At 44.7% G+C, this 24,133-nt stretch overlaps 2 protein-coding genes across 3 annotated transcripts in view; one reads left to right on the forward strand and one right to left on the reverse strand.

Annotated features, from left to right (window-relative positions):
• The window catches only part of ZSCAN2 (zinc finger and SCAN domain containing 2), a 51,271-nt gene extending 41,065 nt beyond the window's left edge, over window positions 1-10,206 (forward strand). For both annotated transcript variants that reach the window (XM_053596241.1, XM_053596242.1), the window contains one exon: window positions 7,675-10,206. In XM_053596241.1, coding sequence (XP_053452216.1) covers window positions 7,675-7,690 — 16 coding nt within the window. In that variant the 3' untranslated portion in view covers window positions 7,691-10,206. The remainder of the gene's footprint in view (window positions 1-7,674) is intronic.
• On the reverse strand, window positions 994-24,068 carry WDR73 (WD repeat domain 73). Its single transcript, XM_053596245.1, has 8 exons — window positions 23,723-24,068; window positions 23,125-23,192; window positions 22,743-22,831; window positions 20,048-20,136; window positions 19,421-19,485; window positions 4,801-4,965; window positions 4,125-4,490; window positions 994-2,777 (listed from the first exon to the last, which is right to left on the reverse strand). Exons 1-8 carry the CDS (start codon window positions 24,055-24,057, stop codon window positions 2,542-2,544), a joined length of 1,413 nt encoding a protein of 470 aa, XP_053452220.1. The 5' UTR covers window positions 24,058-24,068; the 3' UTR covers window positions 994-2,541.
• Between the last annotated feature and the right edge of the window lie 65 nt (window positions 24,069-24,133).

Consider the following 24,133-nt stretch of genomic DNA (forward strand, 5'->3'; position numbering starts at 1 on the left):
AATCCTCAAAGAAAGCATAGGAAAAACACTGGAAGATATCGGCCTGGGGAAAGACTTCATGAAGAAGACTGCCATGGCAATTGCAACAACAACAAAAATAAACAAATGGAACTTCATTAAACTGAAAAGCTTCTGTACAGCTAAGGAGACAATAATCAAAGCAAAGAGACAACCTACGCAATGGGAAAGGATATTTGCATATTTTCAATCAGACAAAAGCTTGATAACTAGGATCTATAGAGAACTCAAATTAATCCACATGAAAAAAAGCCAACAATCCCATATATCAATGGGCAAGAGACATGAATAGAACCTTCTCTAAAGATGACAGACGAATGGCTAACAAACACATGAAAAAATGTTCATCATCTCTATATATTAGAGAAATGCAAATCAAAACAACCCTGAGAAATCATCTAACCCCAGTGAGAATGGTCCACATCACAAAATCTCAAAACTGCAGATGCTGGCGTGGATGTGGAGAGAAGGGAACACTTTTACACTGCTGGTGGGACTGCAAACTAGTACAACCTTTCTGGAAGGAAGTATGGAGAAACCTCAAAGCACTCAAGCTAGACCTCCCATTTGATCCTGCAATCCCATTACTGGGCATCTACCCAGAAGGAAAAAAATCCTTTTATCGTAAGGACACTTGTACTAGACTGTTTATTGCAGCTCAATTTACAATCGCCAAAATGTGGAAACAGCCTAAATGCCCACCAACCCGGGAATGGATTAACAAACTGTGGTATATGTATACCATGGAATACTATTCAGCTATTAAAAAAATGGAGACTTTACATCCTTCATATTAACCTGGATGGAAGTGGAAGACATTATTCTTAGTAAAGCATCACAAGAATGGAGAAGCATGAATCCTATGTAGTCAATTTTGATACGAGGACAATTAATGACAATTAAGGTTATGGGGGGAGGAGCAGAAAGAGGGACGGAGGGAGGTGGGTGGTGCCTTGGTGTGTGTCACACTTTATGGGGGCAAGACATGATTGCAAGAGGGACTTTGCCTAACAATTGCAATCAGTGTAACCTGGCTTATTGTACCCTCAATGAATCCCCAACAATAAAAAAAAAAAAAAAGTGCTGCTTCAAGACTAGAGAAAGCTGGTCCTTGCTTGACACACTCTACCTCCATCTGTACTTCGCAGCTGCTTGCCCCCTGGGCCTCAGGCTCTAGCCCCAGGTGTGAGGCCAACAGCCTAATGGAGATTGACCAGCTCCCACAGCTAAGAAAGCAAGGATGCTGGTACCAAATCTATGTATGCATGTGTGTGTGAGATACCTGTTAGTGGGTCGCTTCTCACATTGAACCCTAATACTCCTACCCAAAAGTGGTTAATTTCTTTCTCTTTTTTATGTTTGAGACAGAGCCTCAAGCTGTGGCCCTGGGTAGAGTGCTGTGGCATCACAGCTCACAGCAACATCCAACTCCTGGGCTTAAGCGATTCTCTTGTCTCAGCCTCCCAAGTAGCTGGGACTACAGGCACCCGCCACAACGCCTATTTTTTTGTTGCAGTTTGGCTAGAGCTGGGTTCGAATCTGCCACCCTTGGTATATGGAGCCAGTGCCCTACTCACTGAGCCACAGGTGCCATCCTAGGTGATACTTTGTGTGTATGTGAGAGAGAGACAGAGTCTTAGCCTGTGCCATGGTGTCAAAGCTCACAGCAACCTGAAACTTCAGGGTTCAAGGGATTCTCCTGCCTCAACCTCCAAAGTAGTTAGGACTACAGGCGCCCACCATGGTGTAGCGAAAGCTACAGTGAGGAATTATATTTAATGAGGAATTATATTTATATGTGAGTGCACTAATATTTGCTATGGGATCCCAAAAAGAAATGTCCCTCATATCCTGTAACTTGTATCAGCTCTCAAAGAAATGTTTGTTTGGCTTTTTTTAAAAAATGTTTGTAGAGAAGGAGGTCTATGTTGCCCAGGCTTAGACTCAAGTGATCCTACTACTTTGGCCTCCCAAAATGCTGGGATTACAGGCCTGAGTCACTGTGCCTGGCCTCAAAGCAATACTTGTCACATTTGGCAATTAGGAAAGCAAAAATTGAATAATGTTGTTTTAATCACTATTTCCTTTATTGCTACTAGGGTTGTCATTTTTCCTGTTTACTGGTCCTTATGCATTTTTTTATTCTGTAAAAAGGTCCACAGAAACATGTTTGCATTCATTAGCTCTTCTGATTCTCACTATGATACAGAGTGAAGAATACAGGGACAAAGCACTGCCATCTTACACTTAGGGGAAATGGGGTTCCCAGATCTAATAGTGTCTACAAAATAATTTATTATGCCATGCATTGCTTCTAACATCCCCAACAACCCTGCAAGGTAGCTGTCACTATCTTGATTTTACAAATAATGGAAACTGGGGCTAAGAGAGGCTGGTTGACCTGCCAAAGGCCACACAGCTGATAACAAGGAATTGTGGTCAGTTGAGTCCTACATCAATTCCTTTGCTACCACAGTAGCTCCTCTTCTTCCTAGAGGCCTGGACAGAAAAATGCTGCTGGTGTCACTGGGAGGCACGAAGGTCCACCCAGTCCCACACATGGAGAGAGGCATCACTTGCTGCTGATAACACAGTCCTTGGTTTGCAGGGATGCCAAGTGTGGGTGGTGACCAGTGGGGCAGTGTCCATCCCATTTCCATCTAGGAAGATATGACCTCTATGAGTGAAGAGAGGTTCTATTTGCCTCCCCATTCCATTCCAAGACGTTACATCATACACCTGGACTGTCCCATCAAAACCTGAGAAAGAACACAGAAAAGACAGGATCAACACTGAATCCCTAAAACACTTTTCCTTTTTTTTTTCTTTTTTTGAGGCAGGGTTTCACTCTGTTACCCTGGGTAGAGTGCAGCAGTGGCGTCATCACCACTCACAGCAACCTCCTGGGCTCAAGTGATCCTCAGCTTCCCAAGTAGCTAGGGCTACAGACATGTGCCACCATACACCACTAATTTTTCTAATTTTTGTAGAGATGGGGTCTTGCCGTGTGGTTCAGGCTGATCTTGAATGCCTGGGTGATCCTCCCACCACTGCCTCCCAAAGCGCCAGGATTAGAAATGTGAGCCACTGCACCCAGCCCTAAATACTTTTTTTTTTTTTTTTTTTATTGTTGGGGATTCATTGAGGGTACAATAAGCCAGGTTACACTGATTGCAATTGTTAGGTAAAGTCCCTCTTGTAATCATGTCTTGCCCCCATAAAGTGTGACACACACCAAGGCCCCACAAGGAATCAAGATACTTAAAGGCCATTTGGAGGGCATGTAACATCTGCTTTAATGTTGGTAGCTGATGACTCCCTGTGGCATATAATCACAAACATCTGTTGTGCAAGGCCCAAGGCTAATCCTAGACATAGATTTACCTTTTAATCCTCTCAATTCTATGAAATAGGTACTGTTACTATATTCTACAGGAAATTGAAGCTTAAGAGTCTTTTTCAAGACTTTTCAACTACCTCAAATTCTAGTCCCATCTCTGGGTCCTTCTCAACAGATAGGGGCAACAGAAGCCTTTAGAAGGGCTCCTGTTCCCCACACAATCTAGCTATACACACTCATCCCATCCTGTTCTCTTCCTGTTACTAAAGAGCTAATCCCTCCACCCAAGCTTGGTCTCTGTGTGTGATCTTTCTGGATCCCAGCACTTCCAATTCTCCTTTCTTGCTCTTTCAACACTTCTTCCAACCTGTCTTCCTCTCAATGGACCCTCTCCATTGGCTTTTAGATGCCCTTATTAAATACTCCTAGGCAAGGAGCTCCCACCAGACCAGACCCAGGAGCCTGCTAACTTAGCTGGCTTGCTACAATTTGAAAAGCCAGTAGGCTAAGATCCTGTCACCTCCTGAGACAGCCCCATGGCTATCCCAGCATCTTACTATCTGCAAGTCTTTCAAATGACCTTAGACCTGAAACCCTGTGAGGCTAGAAAAGGCCTGCTGCTATCCTGTGAAAGTTGAACAGACAGAGTGAAGGGCAACTTAACTTATGGAGTCGGATTTGTTATGGGCTGCAGGCTCCTTTGTGAGCACCCAATAGTCCCCTGGAAGACAGAGATCAAATAGCAGAAAATCCTGCACAGCAGTACCTGATATGGCCAAACAGTTGTCCAGGCATGGGGCCCACGTCACTCGCAGCAGCTCTGGGTTAGGGCTAGGTGTGGACACTGGGCAGTGGACTGAGCTCACAGGATGGCAGAGAACCCGGGGGTCAAGGAGGCGGAGTTGCCCATCTGAACTGAGGCTGGCGATGCTAGGCCCAGGGCCCTGGCCCCTGCCCCCAACTTTTGCACACCATCTTTCGCCACCTGACTCCGAGCTGGGGCTGCAATTCTCCAGTGGTGCCCACTTCTGGCGGATGTCTACAAGCCCCAGCCGGCCTGAGGTGCAGCAGAAGGCGAAGGTGTCTGCACTTAAAACCTGCAGGCTACTGAGCTCTTCACTGTCACTGACACCTAGAAGACCGAGGGCAAAGGAGAAAAGCTGCTGGTCCCAAGCCTCTTCCCACCAGTTCCAAGCAGGATGAATTACATCTCCCCCTTCCACCCATCTTGCTATTGTCTACTCAGCTGGTGGGTGCTGGCTCCTGGGACTGCCTTTCCCCACCCCAGAATAGAAGCTCTTTGAGGCCAGAGTTTACCTCTTATTCATTGTGTTTCCCCAGCATCTGGCACAGACAGTTAAATTAAGTTTTAGTGTGGCAGATTTGGGCTGGGAGGCAAGTGTTGGCTGGAGGAGCCAGAATGGGATGAAATGCTGCAGTACCTGAGGTGTATGTGGTCTTCTGGGATTCCAGATCCACAATCTGCAGACTGCTGAGCCTCACCCCATGGAGGATTCCAGGTGTCACTGAAGAGAAGACGGCTATTCTAGGCCAGAGATTTTCCTCTTTCTTATGGACAGCAATGGTGCCAACAGCTTTAATGACATCTGTGGGAAAGCGGGTAGAAGCCAAAATATGTTAAGGCCAGGCAAAGTGGCTCACGCCTATAATCCTAGCACTCTGGGAGGCCAGGTGGGTGGATTGCCTGAGTTCACAGGTTCGAGACCAGCCTGAACCAGAGCAAGACTTCATCTCTAAAAATAGCCCGGCGTTGTGGAGGGCGCCTGTAGTTCCAGCTACTTGGGAGGCTGAGGCAAGAGAATCACTTGAGCCTAAGAGTTTGAGGTGCTATGAGCTATGATGTGACAGCACTCTACCAAAGGCAACAAAGTGAAACTCTGTCTCGAAAAAAAAGAAAAAAATCCAGAATGTTAATGCAGGTTTAAAACATTACACAGTGGAGTCCTGCCAGCTGTCTTCCCTTGTACATTTAGAAGGTCAAGGAAGAAAGGGAGCTGGGAGCTACTATTTGCGGAGAGGATGTTGAGAAACATTCTTGGTTATGTTTATATTTTTGAAACTGTCAGAAGCACTTAACATTTCTTTATTATTTGTCTTGTGAACTGTTTTGCAAATGGAAAATAATGAATCATAGCAGTTATCTCAAACCCTCAAAAGCAGTTTGGCTTTTTATAGTTTTGCGGAGAACAAACAAAAGGAAAGAAAATAAATGAACACCCTGTTAATGTCATTTATGCCTTCAATGAAAAATAACAGGTACAGAGTTCATTAACTAATATTGTTTCTTCAAAAACACGTTCAGGTGGTTCAGCACCTGTAGCTCAGTGACTAGGGCATTGGCCACATACACAGGGGCTGGCAGGTTCAAACCCAGCCTGGGCCTGCCAAACGACAACTACAACAACAAAAATAGTTGTGGCGGGTGCCTGTAGTCCCAGCTACTTGGGAGGCTGAGGCAAGAGAATCGCTTGAGCCCAAGAGTTAGAGGTTGCTGTGAGCAGTGACACCACACACTCTACTGAGGGCGACATGATGAGACTCTGTCTCAAAAAAATAAAAATAAAAAAAAAACCACATTCATTCCATGACCTCCTGCAATCTGCTAAACTTAGCAACTAAAGGTTACATTGCAGATGTTGTTGGCTTAAAATATATTAATAAATTGGACAAGAAAGTCCACATCTTTCGTACACTGAATGGAACAATGATATATTTGGCCTTGAATAAAGTCAACTTTGCGTTTTGTTTGTCTCAGGCCCCTGGATTAGCAGGCAGGTCCTCATCTCTGTTTTCTACATTTGCAGCTTCTCTTGGTAGCTTAGTGGATGACACTCACAGTAGTTCAGAGCAAGCTGTTTGCTATACAAACTACTTACAGTGAAATTCATATTTTCCATTTTTCATTTTACTGCTCCAAGAGGGAAGTCATTATTTGATTTCCATATTCTCTAAAGAAAATGGAAATGGGCCGGGTGAGGTGGCTCACGCCTATAACCCTGGCGCTCTGGGAGATGAAGGCAAGTGGATTGCCTGATCTCATGAGTTTGAGACCAGCCTGAGCCAGAGCAAGACCTCATCTCTAAAAATAGCTGGCATTGTGGCTGGCTCCTGTAGTCCCCGCTGCTTGGGAGGCTGAGGCAAGAGAGTGGCTTGAGCCCAAGAGTTTGAGATTCCTATAAGCTGTTATGCCATGACATTTTACTGAGGGCGACAAAGTGAGACTCTGTCTCAAAAAAAAAGAGAGAGAGAAAATGGAGATGTATGTATTTGTTCAATTCTTTCTGTCTTTCTATAATTTAAGATGCATTCAAGTAATGCAAGTGTAAGACAATGAACCCAATTCAGTTTTGCTGTATTGTGTATTAATGAATGGACATGTTTATAGGAAATATAAAATCAGACAGACACTAACATGTATGCGCCACTTAAACAAGTAAATTTCAACAAAACATCCATCATTATAATTTTTTTTTTTTTTTAGACAGAGCCTCACTCTGTTGCCCTGGGTAGAGTACCCTGGCGACATAGCTCACAGCAACCTCAAACTCTTGGGCTCAAGTAATCCTCTTGCCTCAGCTTCCTGAGTATCTGGGAGTACAGGTGCCCGCCACAACACCTGCCTATTTTTAGTAGAGATGATGTTGTTCAGGCTAGTCTTGAACTCCTGAAATCAAGTGATCCTCCCCACCCCCAGCCTTGGCCTCCCAGAGTGCCAGGATACAGGTGTGAATAATCACACCTGGTCTTTTTTGTTTCTTTCTTTCTTTTTTTTAAGACAGAATCTCACTCCGTTGCTTTGGGTAGAGTGTCATGGTGTCAGCCTAGATCACAGCAACCTCAAACTCCTAGGCTTAAGTGATCCTTCTGCCTCAGACTCCCAAGCAGCTGGGACTACAGGCTCCTGCCAAAACACTGGCTAATTTTTCTATTTTTAATAGAAACCAGGTCTCACTCTTGCTCAGGCTGGTCTCTTAACTCCTGAGCTCTCATGATCCACCCACTGAGGCCTCCCAGAGTGCTAGGATTATAGGCCCAGCCTATCATTTTTCATATATTAAACTTTTTTGCACTCCAAAAATGTCAGCCAGACCTTACACAATGGGTGGGAAGTATAATCACCAACTCTGCATGTGCCTTGGGTTTTTGCTTAGCTACTCAGTTCTATCTGGTTAATTGTGCCACAAGAGAAGTCTGTCAGCTCTTGCTAGAGTATCTCACCATACTACTGAGTTAGCTCCTGTTTTACCAAAAACGTCCTCTTCATGCCCTTTTTTTGTATTTTTTCGATTCTAAAGGATGAAGAAGGGATAGGTGAGAAAAGGACACTCAGATGGCTCATCAAGCAAGTGTGTGGCACAAGTTCCTTTGAGACAGTTCCCACATAAGAAATGCACAGAGATGGGTCTCACTGGGCTGGAACACAGAGGACCCTGAGTGCTGTTCTCAAAGCCTAGAGGACTCACTGCACTTAGTCCAGACTTGCTGGACCTGATTGCTCCACCACAGGAACTGCAAAGATTCAGAACAGATACAACAGCTGAGCCTTAGGATCAGAGTTTGTCTCCAGGGACTATCAAGGAGGCAGCACTTGAAGCTGCCCCAGCAGGGCCTGCCTGACCCTTCCAGGGCTGACTCCAGCGGCTCCTTTTTCCCTCCACAGATTCTGGACAGAGTCTCCTAGGGCTGCTGTTCTGAGCCAGGGGATGATTCTCAGGTGTGAATTGTTCTGTGGTGGGAGGAAGAAGACCAATGTCAAAGACCTATTTCAAAGATTCCATGGAAAACAAGCCTTGAGGGCCTCCCGTCTAGAGAGCTGCTCTACAATCACTGTAGAAATCAGTTCTTTCCCTTCTTTGTCAGTGACAAAATGCCCTCCTCTAGGAAATCCACACCAAATCTACCAAGCCAATCCCAAATTACTACAAAATCAAAGCAAAAGCATAGCAAGACACCTTCACGAGCTTGGAAGTAAAAGAAAAAAGTCTGTCTCTAAAAATTAAACCAACACAGAATTGGGTCAGAGCATAGTCAGGCACCTTAAGGGGTCAGATGGTTTCTGAAAGAACAGTCTTGCTAATAAGGAAAAACAAATTCCTAACTGGCAGCCAATTAAAGTAGCATGAACTCTGCCTCTAAGGTTAGTACATGAATATCTCTCCTACAGAGACATTTACCTAGAAATTAAAAGCTCAGAGCCTGTAGCTCAGCTGCTAGGGCACTGGCCACATACACCAGGGCTGGCAGGTTTAAACCCAGCCCGGGCCTGCCAAACGACAACTAAAACAAAAAAAAAAAAAAAAAAAATAGCCAGGTGTTGTGGCAAGCTCTTGTAGTCTAAGCTACTTGGCAGGCTGAGGTAAGGCAATCACTTAAGCCTAAGAACTTGAGGTTGCTGTGAGCTGTGACGCTACAGCACGGCACTCTACCGAGGGTGACAAAGTGAGACTCTGTCTCAAAAAAAAAGAAAAAGAAGCTGAACAGACAAAAGAAGAAATAAATCCTCATTAACATTTGCCAGAGCTGGTCAATTCACATTCCAAAGGGAAAAAGTCTGGGGAAAGGGGAGGAAAGGACAGACTATCTGATGGACAGTCACCAGAAATCCACTGCCTGTAAAAAGCTTTTTGAGTTTTTTGAAACAGGCTTGACAAGCTCCTGAGTGGGTAGCAGGGTACAGCCTCCCCCACCTCCTCAAGGAGAGATGACACCAGGTGTCTCCCACTGTCAATCTATGGCCAAGAAGAAAGAAGAAACCAATTCCTGCTATCAACCTGCTATGTGAGAAAAGGACAAACTCAACAGCTTCTCAGCTGTCTTCTGTTAATTGGGCTGCAGTAGTAGGGCCAGTGCCTGTCTTATTAATTATTTCTGGAGCTATGGCCTCCTTTTCTTCAAAGAAGTAGTAAATAAACTTTGTGCTTCTTTCTATCCTAAACTCTGTCTGAGAAAGCTTTCCCACTAGCAAACCAACCTCACTTGCAATATTGAGCAAATGTAATAACACGTCTAAAGGAAAGTGGTGTCTTGAAAGGGCATTAGTCAGCCACAGAGCCAAAGAAAACACTAGGACAGAGGGAGCTGTACCAACAGATTAAACATTTAAGTTCCAAGTAGAAGCAGCAAATGAGAATCAGCTGAGACTCTTACACACTGGTTATCCAGCTCAATGGTTTCTACAGCCCCAGAGCTGAGAGAAGAGGCCTCAGGCCTAACCCGAGACGTGGGCAGCAAAGCCTTCACAAGTTTCATGCTGTTACACTAAGATTTCTTTTTTTTTTTTCAAGATTAATTTAACATTTAATGTTTCCTCATTACTTGATGGGCACATCCTAAGTGTAAATCTGAAATATTATTGCCTATTTTTCATTATACTTTCTTACACTTTCCCATTTTCTTAAGTCTTTGAATTTTGAGATGTGCAAACAGAAAATTATTTTGTTTAAATTCGATTTTCACAATTATTCAGATTGGTCTTTTTTTTCTTTTGAAGAATATTTTGTGTCCTAATAACTCAAAATGGGGAGGGTGTAGGTGTCCTCATTTTCACATTCTCAGTTACAGAACAGCTGGCCAGAGGGCCACGGCAACTGGCAGGACAACTGGTTTGTCGCAGTGAAGGGGGTGGTGCCAAGGAGCTGGGGGCTCTGCTTCAGCCACCACCACTGCCATCCTTGTTCTCTTCTCACAAACAGGTGTAGGCTTCTCATTCTGTTCACAGCATTGTGTTGGGCCATGGGAAGAGATCATCCGTCCCATCTGTCTGGAGGTGGAGAGGAAACTGAGTGGCAGGATGCATAATACTGGTCAGCACTTTCAAAGCTTCAGTTTCCTCTTGGAAAATGGGGGTGATCTGAGTACCTCCCTCATGGGGGCATGAGGACTAATTGAGACTGTCTCTCACACTAAGATTTCTTACAGAAAAGTAATTTGGAAACCTCTGAGATGATTCCTCTTGTTCTGGTCACATTTATCATGCAGCTGTTAATTAGGCTAGATCCTCTATGGGCAAAGAATAAGTCATAAGGACTTAGAATATTCCACTTTTCGTGATACTTTTTCATCATAAACTAACAAAATTGCATTCTGGTTTATACAGCTGTCTTGTGAGTCTAGTAAGTATGTCTTCCCCCATAAAGAGATTGTTCGTTCTGGATGTGTTGACAAAATCAGGTTTCTGAGACCCGGAGGCTGGGGGTCAATTCCTGGACCTTAGAAAATTCACCAACATAATGTTATACTTTTAGGCCTCCAGGAAAATAGCCGGCCACTTTCCCCTCAGCTCTGGGTGTTCTGTACTATTATGTTAAAGGAGATGACTCCATCTGACTTTCTACACTCATATGAATGTCAGAGAAAACATCCTGTACCATTAGCTCCTCTAGGCCTGAAGCTACAGATTCTACATGACACCAGGTACCTATAGGGATCAAAGGAACCCCAAATGGTTCTTCCTTAAGATTCTTCCACCTCTCATCTTTAAACCATTGCTGCCCCCACTCAGTCTGTTTTGGGACAAATTTTAAAAAACGACTACAAGTTACTGGCACAAGGATAAATATGCAGATCAGTGGAGCAAAAAGTCCGGAAATAAATCCTTATATTTATGGTCAATTAATTTTCAGCAAAGACACCAAGGCAAACCAATGAAGAAAAGGACAGGCTTTTCCATAAGTAGTGCTATGACAACTGCACATCCCCTTGCCCAAAAACTAACTTAAACTGAATCACAGACTCAAATGCTACAACTAAAACAATTAAAACTTTTCGAAAAAAAAAATAGGAGAAAATGAATGAGTTGGCCAGGCGTAGTGGCTCCACACCTGTAATCCTAGCACTATGGGAGGCAAAGGCAGGTGGATTGCCTGAGCTTACAGGTTCAAGACCAGCCTGAGCAAAAGCAAGACCCTGTCTCTAAAAACAGCTGGGGTTTGTGGCAGGTACCTGTAGTTCCAGCTACTCAGGGGGCTGAGGCAAGAGAATTGCTTAAGCCCAAGAGTTTGAGGTTGCTGTGAGCTGTAAGACTTTATCTCAAAAAGAAAAAAAAAAAAGGGCGCCGCCTGTGGCTCAAAGGAGTAGGGCGTCAGCCCCATATACTAGAGGTGGTGGGTTCAAACCCAGCCCTGGCCAAAAAAAAAAATTGGACCTCAGCAAAATTTAAAAGTTTTATTTATCAAAGGACACCAGTAAGAAGATGAAAGACACATAACAAACTGGTAAAAAATATTAGCAAAACTTGTATTTAATAAGGAACTTGTACCTACAATATACATCTCAATAAAGACAAACAACCCAACCAAAACATGGGCAAAAGATCTTAATACACATTTCAACATATACAGAAATAATAAGCACATGAAAAGATGCTCAACATTATTAATCATTAGGGAAATAGGCCAGGCATGGTGGCACACACCGATAATCCTAGTACTCTGAGAAGCAAAAGTGGGAAGATTGCTTGAGCTTAGACGTTTGAGACCAGAGCCCATCTCTTAAGAAAAAAATCACTGGGTCCCAGCTACTTGGGAGGCTGAGGCAAGAGAATCGCCTAAGCCCAGGCGTTGGAGGTGGCTGTGAGCTATGATGCCATAGCACTCTACTGAGGGCAATAAAGTGAGACTCGGTCTCAAAAAAAAAAAAAATAAATGAAAAAGAAAAAGAAAAAAATCATTGGGGAAATGCAAATGAAAGCCACAATGATATACATTTTCACATCCATCACATTGGCTTTAATGAAAACCACTGACATAGCCAGGCACGGTGGCTCACACCTGGAATCCCAGCACTCTGGGAGGCTAAGTTGGGTAGACAGCTTGAGCTCACAGGTTTGAAACCAGCCTGAGCAAAAAGCAAGACTCCATCTCTACTAAAAATAGAAAAACTGAGGCAAGAGGATCGCTTGGGCCCAAGAGTTGGAAGTTGCTGTGAGCTATGATGCCACAGCACTCTACCCAGGATAGACTTGAGACTCTGCTCAAAACAGCTTGAGACTCTGTCTCAAAAACAAAACAAAACAAAACACCACTGACAGCTCTTGGTGAGGAGATGGAAAATTGAGAACCCCCAGGGATGTCCAACCAACCCTTTTACTTCTGCCGCACAATAGAAGAAGGTATGTTGTTATCTTGGGCTACATGTTAAATACACATACATGAAAAGTGACAAGCAAAAAAGAAAAGAAGAGGTCCATGCATAATTTTTGTGATATCTCTCCGCATAGATAAGCAAAAACATCCTAACCTGAAAGCCTCAAGGTTAGATGCCTCTGCATGCTGGTAGGAATATAAATGAAGCCATTTTGGGAAAGTTTGAAAGTTTCCTAAAAATCAAAAATAAATTTACCATATGACTAGTAATTTCATTCCTCAGTTTCTACTGAGGAGACAGATGAAAATATGTCCACACAAAGACTTGTACATTCTTAGCAACATTATTAATAATAGCTAAAAGGTGGCTCCATCAAAATGGTGAGTGTATAGACAAAATGCATGTCCACAGGATGGTATGCTATTCAGTCATAAAAGAAACCACAGACACATGCTATGACATGGATGGACCTCAAAAGCAGTACACTAGGTAAAAGAGTCAGGTTGGGCACCTGTAGCTCAGTGGATAGGGTGCCGGCCATATACACCCAGGCTGGTGGGTTTGAACACGGCCTGAGTCAGCTAAACAGCAATGACAACTGCAACAAAAAAAAAAAACAGCTGGCCATTTGTGGCAGCCACCTGCAGTCCCAGCTAATTGGAAGGCTAAGGCAAGAGAATCACTTAAGCCCAAGAGTTTGAAGTTGCTGTGAGCTATGATGCCATAACACTCTACTGAGGGTGACACAATGAGACTGGCTAAAAGAAAAATAAAAAATAAATGGCATGCTGGATCGTATCAAGGTGATGAAAATGTACTTTAACTTATTTATAGGCTCGGCACCCATAGCACAGTGGTTACAGCGCCAGATACTTAAGGTGGCAGGTTCGAACCCAGCCCAGGCCAGCTAAACAACTGCAACAAAAAAATAGCCAGGCATTGTGGTGGGCACCTGTAGTCCCAGCTACCTGGGAGGCTGAGGCAAGAGAATCGCTTTAGCCCAAGAGTTTGAGGTTGCTGTGAGCTGTGACACCACAACACTCTACCAAGGGTGACATAGGGAGAGTGTCTCAAAACAAACAAAAAAACAAACAAAAAAAACCCTGATTTATAGTGATGGCTGCGCAACTTGTTAAATTTACTAAAAAGTGACTGAATTATGACTTTAAATGCATGGATTATATGATATGTAAAACATACCTCAATAAAATTATACAAAATAAACTACCACAAGAAGTATAACAAATAGCTAGAAGCCATAGCACAGGACAAGTGACAAGGAAAGCCAACAGTGACCTTGGAAAGCAAATGAGAAGAACTCGAGGCCAGGCACAGTGGCTCATGCCTGTAATGCTAGCACTATGAAAGGCCAAGGTGGGTGTATTGCCTGAACTGACAGGACCAGCCTGAGCCAGACTGAGACCCTGTCTCTAAAACTAATTGGGGGTTCTGGTGGGTGCCTGTAGTCCCAGCTACTTGGGAGCCTGAGGCAAGAGAATCACTTGAGTCCCAGAGTTTCGGGTTTTTGTCTCAAAATAAGAGATAGAAGAACTCCCTTTCAGCAGCAGTGAAGCTGCCAGGCAATTTCTGGGAAGCTTCCAAGTGAGGCCGCCTGGGGACTGAGGGCAGAGGATCATACAACCAACAGAACAGTTCCAAGAGTAGTTGTCTGTGCCTCTGAGGCTCTCTTCATTATGGCCAACAATGCTCTAACTCAGGGGTCCTCAAACTACGGCCCACGGGCCACATGCAGCCCGCCGAGGACATTTATCAGGCCCACAGGGTGTTTTTGCCACAGCTGCCTGTCCTGCTTAGCAGCAGACTCATCCCGGGCTGCAATGTGCATGTGTGGAATGTGCGCCAACTCTCCAACTCCGCTCCTTCTGTCTCCCGGCCAGGTGTTTTTGCCCACCTGCTTAGCAGCCCACTGGTCCCGGGCCGCAGTGCGCATGTATGGAATGTGCCCCCCACTCTCCGACTCCCCTCCTACTCTCCGACTCGCCTTCTTCTCTCATCTCTCGACTCCTCCTCTCAGTCTCTGGTATAATCGGAGGAGTCACCAGGTTGCCTGTGCAGAGCCCACTGCTGCCTAAAGACCGAGGTAAGAACAAGTTAGGACTTTTTTTTTTTAAGTTAGGAAGTCTATTTTTTTTTTTTTCTATTTTACAGTTAGTAGAGCCTTTTTTTTTGCAGTTAAGGGGGGCATTTTTTTTCTGAAGTTAGGAAGTCTTTTTTCTTTTTTGCCAATAGGGGGCACCTTTTTTCTTGAAGTTAGAAGAGCCTTTTTTTTTAAGTTGGTTAGTTGGTTGGGGGTGGTTTCTAGGGGGGTTGCATCACAGTGATAACGCAAATAGCGCTCAGTGCTAATGCAAACTGTCAGTGCTCAAGAGAGAGAAAGAAGGAGGGAGGAGTGGGGAAAGGAAGATTAGAGAGAGGGAAGAAGGGGGGGTGGGGCCTTGGTGTGTGCCACACCTTTTGGGGGCAAGACATGATTGCAAGAGGGACTTTACCTAACAAATGCAATCAGTGTAACCTGGCTTATTGTACCCTCAATGAATCCCCAACAATAAAAAATAAAAAAATAAAAAATTGTCAGTGCTCAGATGCAATGCAAATGGTCAGAGCTCAGAGGTAATGCAAATAGTCAGTGCTCAGTGGTAAGGATAATTGTAAGTGCTCAGTGTTAATGCAAATTGTTAGCGCTCAGTATTAATGCAAATTGTCAGCAGTCAGTGTTATCGCAAATGGTCAGCAGTGTTAATGCAAATGGTCAGTGCTCAGAGTTATCATATAGGGGCCCCAAACTGGCAATCTGCCTAGGGCCCCGTGGGAACTTAACAGCTCTGCGGATAGCCAAGGAGTAGGAAACCCAATTTAATTAACAGTAAGTGCATTTATATTCTGATTACTATTCAGTTGTGTACGATATTGTATGCTGTATGCTGTATAAGCCCCGGTTCACACTGTTGCAATCTCTGAGCAGTGCGAGTTCCACCATATGCTTGTATGGCTGAACTCGCATTAGATTCAGAAGAAAAAAGGCATATGGGCCTTCTTTTTTCCTGCAGTGGAATCTGATCACATGGGTGAGAAGACCCATGCGATCAGATTCCAGTGCAAGTTCACAGATTGCAGTGCAGTTCGCACAGGGTAGTGTGAACTGGAAAGGTGGTGGAGGAACCAGCTCTGTAATCGTGCCTGTTCCCGCACCGCACCACTGTGAGTCTGAGGTAAAAGTGGAGTTCCACCATATGGGCCCTGGTGAGACTGAAATGATGTGGACTGGCAAGGCTGCATTGATGGGCACTGATCAGACTGCAATGATGGGCAGTGCAATCTATATGTCTCTGTGTGGGCCAAGGTATTGCTGGCATATTGTTTTTGGAGCACTGTATATATATATTGGTATTTTACTAATAGCAATTTAGAATCCCTAGGAAACAATGATATCAAGAAAGAGAAAAATTGACTCGGAGTGTAGGATATTCAAAGAACAGTGGACTTACAATTACTTTTTCATGGGTGGCCCCTGTGGCTCAAGGAGTAGGGCGCCAGTCCCATATGCCAGAGGTGGCGGGTTCAAACCTAGCCCCGGCCAAAAATCCAAAAAAAAAACAAACAAAAAAAAAAAAACAATTACTTTTTCATGCAGTATAAGGAAAGAGCTGTGTGTTTGATATGCCGGAATATAGGTGTCTGTGTTCAAAGAATACAATTTGCGTCGACACTATCAAACTCAAAATAAAGATAGATATGATTGTTTGGTCGGAGAAGTGAGAAAAGATAAAAATTTTAAAACTGAAATATACATTGACAACTCAGCAAAATACTTTTGTGAAGCAGAAACAGCTAAATACTTCATCACTGCGAGCAAGTTTTCAAGTTGCCAAGCGAACAGCGTGCACTGGCAGACCATTCGTGGAGGGAGAATTTATTAAAGAATGCCTTTACTTCATCACTGCGAGCAAGTTTTCAAGTTGCCAAGTGAACAACGTGCACTGGCAGACCATTCGTGGAGGGAGAATTTATTAAAGAATGCCTTCTTTCTATTGCCAAAGAGATGTGTCCAGAGAAGGCCGATTTATTTAGTACAGTGAGTCTTTCAGGACTCTCAATTACACGAAGGATTGAAGAAATGGGAGACAATTTGCATCAGCATTTGCAAAATTCTGCATAAAAACTTTCCTATTTTTCCTTGGCACGCAACGAAAGTAATGATGTTCGTGATTCTGAACAACTTCTAATTTTTATTCATGGGACGAATGACTATTTCGAAGTCACAGAAGAGCTTGCTGTACTGCAAAGCATCAAAGAAACAACTACATGAGAGGATATTTATGAAAAGATTTGCCAAACTGTGAATAGTTTGGAGCTGGACTGGGCAAAACTAGCCAGTGTGACAACTGATGGTGCTCCTAGCATGGTGGCATCTAAGACCAAGAGATGGGACAAACATAACCATTATCATCCAATAGCCATACACTGCCTCATCCACCAACAAGCGCTGTGTAGTAAATCACTGAAGTGGGACTCGGTTATGAAAACTGTGGTATCTTGTGTTAAGTTCATTAGAGGTAATGCGCTGAACCACAGACAATTTCAGGAATTTCTGTCTGAGCTAAATGTTGCCTGTGAAGATGTTCTGTACCACACAGAAGTCCGTTGGCTGAGTCGAGGGAGTTTTGAAACATTTCTATGACTTACTTCCACAGATTACAGCTTTTCTGCTTTCAAAAAAAAAAAAGAAGTACCAGAGCTCAATGATGAAGAATGGAAATAGCACCTTGCCTTTCTGACAGATATTAACTGAGCTACTCAACAGTTTCAATGTGCAACTTCAAGGAAAGGGGAAGCTCATCTGTGATATGCAATCACATGTGAAAGCATTCGAAGTAAATTAGGCCTCCTCATCAAACAAGTGAAGGAGGAAAATTTCTGCCATCTCCCCACAACTCAAAATCTGTTAGTGGAAAATCCATTGGTTGCATTCCCAAATAAAACATGTGTGGATTCACTGGAAAAGTTGCAAAAGGAGTTCCAATTTAGATTTAAAGATCTTCATCTCCATGAACAGCTTTCCCGTAACCCATTTTCTATTGACATTGAAAATGTGGATACGATTTACCAAATGGAACTAGCTGAACTGCAGAACTGTGACTCTCTGAAAGACGCAGTCAAGTCAAGCAGCCTTCCTAATTTCTATGCATCTCCCCCTGAGACATATCCTAATCTCAAGAACCATGCACTCAAAATGGCAACCATCTTTGGCAGCACTTATGTCTGTGAACAGACTTTTTCCAGAATGAAACATCTGAAATCTCCAACCAGATCTAGACTAACTGAGGCACACTTGCATCACTTGTTACAACTAGCAGTGACAAATATGGAACCGGCTATTGACCATCTCATTAGCCAAAAGTAGGCCCATAGTTCCCATTGAAATACTGGTAAGTTTATTGATTTAACTTTACTTGTTCTTCATTTTAAATATTGTATTTGTTCCTGTTTTGTTTTTTTACTTCAAAATAAGATATGTGCAGTGTGCAAAGGAATTTGTTCTTTTTTTTAAAAACTATAGTTTGGCCCTCCAACAATCTGAGAGACAGTGAACTGGCCCCCTGTTTAAAAAGTTTGAGGACCCCTGCTCTAACTGAAGGAAGAATGGAAGGGGCTGGATCAGGCCAGAGGGTTGCATGCTCTGGTGCCTGCCTGACAGAGGACCGCATACCCACTGCTGGAGGGAACACTCTTCCCCATGAGGGAAACACCCCTCCACTCCCAGAAGGGACAGGATTAACACTTCTTGCTCCTCTCTCCCTTCATGTTGAGAAACAAAATGACTTCTGTGAGTGGGAGACAAGCCAGTCTTGCCTCTTGCTTACTATTTGCTTTCTCTGAGACTAGCATGCCTGCAAGAAGAGATGACCTCATGGCTATGGCTTCCTCCTCCAAGAAATAAGCTCACCTGAGCAGCTGTAGCTCTGCCTCTGCCAATGGGAGAGGCCTATAGTTCTCTGGATGAACTCAACTCCTACAGTAGATAATAGTGTTAATGAAGAGCAATAGGAAAATAGAGTCGGTTTGGCTAAAGTGGGCGGCGCCTGTGGCTCAGTGAGTAGGGTGCCGGCCCCATATGCCGAGGGTGGCGGGTTCAAACCTCAGCCCCGGCCAAACTGCAACCAAAAAATAGCCGGGCGTTGTGGCGGGCGCCTGTGGTCCCAGCTACTCCGGAGGCTGAGGCAAGAGAATTTCCTAAGCCCAGGAGTTGGAGGTTGCTGTGAACCGTGTGACGCCACGGCACTCTACCCGAGGGTGGTACAGTGAGACTCTGTCTCTACGAAAAAAAAAAAAAAAAAAAAAAAAATCAAGACTATATGACCCCACTACCACCTTGCTTAAGCAACATTCTTTTTCCTTGATGCCATGAACTCCCAGATCCAGGGCCATAAAGATGTGTATCTTGAGGAATTGAGTGAACAATCCTAGAGAGTAATAGCACCAGGAGGAAAAAGATAGCATTCCATTGTTGAGTGAAGATTACTTTGATGTTGCTATAAATTACGTTTTGGATTAACTTGTAATTCACTAGATGTCTTTTATTTCTAACTTTTTATAAAAACTGTTGTGTTTATAGCTAAAGCCAAACAGTCTTGGAGAGGCTACTCTCACTATTCTCCAGAACTGATGGCCTTCTGACCATAAAGATTGGTGGACCGTTCCCTTTCTCTGCGTATTGGCTGGATAGTGATAGGCAGCCAGACCCCTTTGTCTGGCAACATTTCAAAACTTTATTTGAGGCTTATATGCCATGCTGTGGTTGCTAATCTAAGTAAATACTATATATTTTGATTCCTATCTGGCTCTGAATCTATTTTTAACTGGCGCAGATTAGGGGAAGGGGGTATGTGAATCACACACTCCTACAATTTTAACCCCCACCATGTCAAATTCACTCACCACTGTCCTCTATGACCTGCCACACTTGCAGATAACAACCTGGAAGGCCACTGGTCACCAGCAAGCTATTCAGGAGAGACAAAAAAATCTTAATTCAGACACTTTGGCCCTTCCCCTTTCCAGCCCAATCAGCTTGAGACTCCACTCCCCACCAGGGAAATCTTACTACAGGACAAACTAGCAGTTAACAAATGAGGGGCAGACTCACTCTTCAGAATCATGGGACTGAGCCCAGGCTTCTTCTGTGTGTCATAATGGTCACCTAGAGAGGATACTAGTGTAGAGCCTTAACACACAGCTCTGACCCAGAGATTCTTAGCATCTTCCAACTGAGCTATTACCACCCAGCTACCCACCATCAGCTCTCACAGAAATTAAGAGCATCCCACACTCTTAAATCTATTCTCTGGAACAACTCCAGTGACCTGTTGGATATTTTAGTCAAAAGGGCTATGAGGGACTGTGAAGCCACAGCAAGTGTCTTTGTACTCTAAATCTGTATATGCATCTGCACGTGTGTGCTCCTCACCCTGTGCTGAGAGGTGGGGATAAAGAGGCAGGACACCCCTGGGTATTTCCAGTCATCCCATCCTGAATGGAAGGCCTGGATCACAGAATTCACCATACCTGGAGTCTGGTATGTGCTTCAGATCAAAAACAGACCTGTCTGAAAATCCTCCATGGCATACTTTGAAATCTCTTTCTGGGAATAAGCCCTATAATAAAGAGGAATAATCAGTCAGATAGAGCTGCTCTTCACACAAACATTTCAGATGAACTCTGGGTAAAGAGGTCAGATCTTGGCCTGACAGGGGCCCATAGAAGTTGCTCAGCTGGTGAGAGATACTTCTCCCTGCAGGCCTTGGCATGTTGCTATTTGGAAATGGTGATCTCAGCTGCCTATATACACAGCTTCCTTTCTTCCCCTGCACATCCAAAACCTTTCTCTGAGCCTTTCACCAACTCCTTTGTACTACAATACAAACATTATACTTCAACCTTCTTACAGGAGTCACAGAGGCTTAAAGCTTCACCCAAGAAAACAGGAATCTATCAGCCATTTCACCGCCCCCCCCCCTTTCTCCCAGTGGAAGCCAGGTGGGTTCCCCTAGCAAAAAAATGTAACAACAGTCACTTGTCAAGTATTCACTCTGTCAGGCATTGATTACAAGTTTATCACATTTAATTCTTATAACCACTCTGCAACATAGGTTTTACAATTATCGCTATTCTATAAATGACAAAACTAAAGTACACGTATCTTAAGCCACTTTTATGAATCTGAACCTAAGTCTGTTCTAACTAAAGTCTAGGCTCTTAGCCACTCAACTCCACAATCTCTGCATAAGGAACTGGAGGCAGGGGGAAAGGAGGGGGCCCTAAGAGAAAAAAGGAAAAGCCAGTGGTGAGGGGGGAGTCTGGGTGAGCCCTGGCTCAAGCCTGAGTGGTGGAATGGAAGGGATCAAGAGCACTAGGTAGGTAATTTCCCCACAAATTCCCTACAAAGCAATAAAGGCCAGGCTGTCCTATAGCTTCCCTAGATTTTATGTTTTATGAGTACAAACTCGTTTTTCCAGGCCTTACCTCTTGAGATTCTAATTCAATATGTATGAAGAGGGCCCAGGAATATACAATTTAGGCAGCACTCCTAATGGCTCTGATATAGGTGGTCCTAGGGCTACTTTAAGAAACACTGGGCCACATATGAATCCCTTGGGCCCCAGCCTCCTCTGGGCTTTCTATATTCTTATCTAGTCTCTTCTTCTACACCTTCAACTCAACTCCATAACATGGTCACCTCTAAGATAACTTTGTTTCTTATTTAATTAAAGAATTTTAGAAATTCTTGAACAGGCCAGGCACGGTGGCTCACGCCTGTATCCTAGCCTCTGGCAGGCAGAGGTGGGTAGATCACTTAAGCTCAGGAGTTCAAGACTAGCCTGAGCAAGAGTGAAACCCTGTCTCTACTAAAACAGAAAAAGTAGGCAAGCTTTGAGGCGAGTGCCCATAGTCTCTCTCAAGTAATCAAGAGGCTGAGGAAAGAGGATCTCTTGAACCCAGGAATTTGAGGTTGCTGTGAGCGATGACACCACCAGGGGCAACCACGTTGCCTCCAAAAGCCAATAACTCAGGAATAAACGCTCAAATTCCTGCCCCACATGGCCCTATATGCCTCAACCCTGCCTTGTTTTCTTACTAGTAATGCCATCCTGTGGACTCCTGATCTATACTCAATTCTCCAACCCTAGAAGCAAAAGCAGGTTCCCTGTGTTAGACCCTCACTCCTGAATTTCCATCCTCTCCTCCTTCAGGGCCTGCTTCCCCACAGCTTGTAATTCTGCTAAAGCCTCCGTGTTTAGGACACCATCCCTTAAATCTGTGTTTCCTACTAGTTACTGCTCTAGCTTCTTTCCTCCCTATATTTCCTGATTCTACTTCCACTTCCTTTTCAGTCTTTGGGTCTGACCACCACTCACAAAAATACTGTGACAGAGGTCACCAAGAGCTTCCCACCTGCCACTCCAGTGAATGAACTCTTCAATCCTCATCTGAAGGAGGCAACATTAAGTCACTACCAATTCTTTCCTTCTTGACACATTCTTTTGGCTTCTGAAATGCTGACCTTTTCTGAAACTCCTTTCATGTCAAAGACCATTCTTAGTATTCCTTGTGGATTCATCTTCCTGTACCCATCCTCTAAAATGTGTCCCCTGAGGATCTGTCCTTGGCTACATTTTCTTACTCCTTGTACAGTACACATTCACCACATGGATGACCTTAACATTCTATTGGCTTTAACTACCCTATATATCATAATAACTCTATAAATCTTTTTTTTTTTTGAGACAGAGCCTCAAGCTGTTTTCCTGGTAGAGTGTCATGGCATCACAGCTCACAGCAACCTCCAACTCCTGGCTTAAGCGATTCTCCTGCCTCTGTCTCCCAAGCAGCTGGGACTACAGACGCCCACCACAACGCCCGGCTAAAAATAGCCGTCATTGTTGTTTGGCGGGCCCGGGCTGGATTCGAACCCGCCAGCTCAGGTGTATGTGGCTGGCACCTTAGACGCTTGAGCCACAGGTACCAAGCCCATAAATCTATTTTTGATAAAGCAAAACTGACTTCTTCCTCAAGTAGCCCTGTGTAAACCACAGGGAAGGCTATAGTATTAATCTCTATGCACATGTGCCTTCCTCCATTAAACTGTAAGGGCAGACCCTGTGCTTGTCCCTCTCTCTTTCTGGTATCCAGGGCAATACCTGAACATAAGAGCTCCACATACAAAAGGTGACACGTACTCAGAATTTATATTTCAAGGTACCTGGTTTTCTTTTACAGAAAGCCTGAGAGGTAGTATCAGATGAAGAATCTCATTTTTTCTCAGGCTTTCATAGCCAGCCACAAAGACTCCTGGAAAAGAGGCAGAAGTAGCTGTGGCAAATGCTGGAAAGATTATAGATCATGGCTGAGTCTATAAACTCCAACCAAATCCCCCAAAGCAAGGATAAATTCCTTCCCCAGTGATGTGCAGCCTTGTATAAGGGCTGAAAGATTTAGTGAAAGGAATTTAAGTGCTAACAGGGCATCAAATTGCTACAAGTGACCAAGAAGCCCAGAGAAGAGTGGATGGGTCCCTAGGCCAAAGCCCTGACCAGGCCTGAGGAGTGGGATTCTCTCCTCCAGGGCCAGGCAGGGCACATCACCTTTGTCATCAATCCATTCGAGGACTCGAGTGGCTCCTGAGAGGTCAAATGCAAAGAAATCCTGATACCTGCACGACAGGGACGCAAAATCACACGGTGTACAGCGCTTTACAAACACCGAAAAACTCGGAGATGGCAGCCGCACGTGCGGTGGTCAGGCCCAGGCTCTGGTCTGGCGGACGCCGCACTAAAATGTTCCCATTTTACCCTGTGTGTCTGGGGCCGGGTCAGTCACGGCATCTCCCTGAAGCTGGTACCTCATCTGTGGAGCTCCCAGGGTGCCCAGATTTCCCAAGGTTGATGTGAGGAATCTATAATAGATTATCTGCATTCGGGCCCTTACTCAGAAGCTGGCGCAAAGTAAATGGTCGCTCATGTTACTACCTTCCACAAGCGCTGCTCTTACTAGCGCCTCGCACAAGCTGCGCGCGCAAGCAGGAGCCATGTCCCAGCTGTGGGGACCGAGGCCCAGGCGGAATCCTCTGCCCGCACAGAGACCAACCTACGCCGCAATTCCGCACGCGCCTCCGCCCGCACCCATCCGCCCGCTGCAGCAGCTTCAGGCCCAGACCCGGTCTCCCACCCCCGCCCGTTTTACAAGCGCAAGGATTCCACCAGCCAGTCCTCCGATGGCTCCATGGTAACCGTCGCTTCCGGTGGCCTACTTCCGCCTTTGGGACTTCCCGGCGCGGCCTCCGTCGGGGGCGGGGCCGAGCAGTGAGTGCGGCTGCGCGCTTCTTGGCGAGCAAGTCCTGGGTAAGTGACAGGAGAGCAGCGCTTCCCTGTGTCTGCACCAAGGGGTGTCTGAGGGACCAAATGGTCGCCCGTGTAAAGACCAGGTTCATGCAGCCTAAATTGGGGCAGTCGGTGCTCTAAGGCCAGCTTAGAACCCGGTAAAGTTCGAATTTCCGATAAACCTGGCTCTGTCTCCATGTGTGCCCTGTACTCGCTGGGACGCGGCGCGACTAGGGGAGCACCACCCTGGAGTGCAGGACGGGCGACCCCTTCC

Source organism: Nycticebus coucang, chromosome 6 (genome assembly GCF_027406575.1).
Source record: "Nycticebus coucang isolate mNycCou1 chromosome 6, mNycCou1.pri, whole genome shotgun sequence".
NCBI lineage: Eukaryota > Metazoa > Chordata > Mammalia > Primates > Lorisidae > Nycticebus > Nycticebus coucang.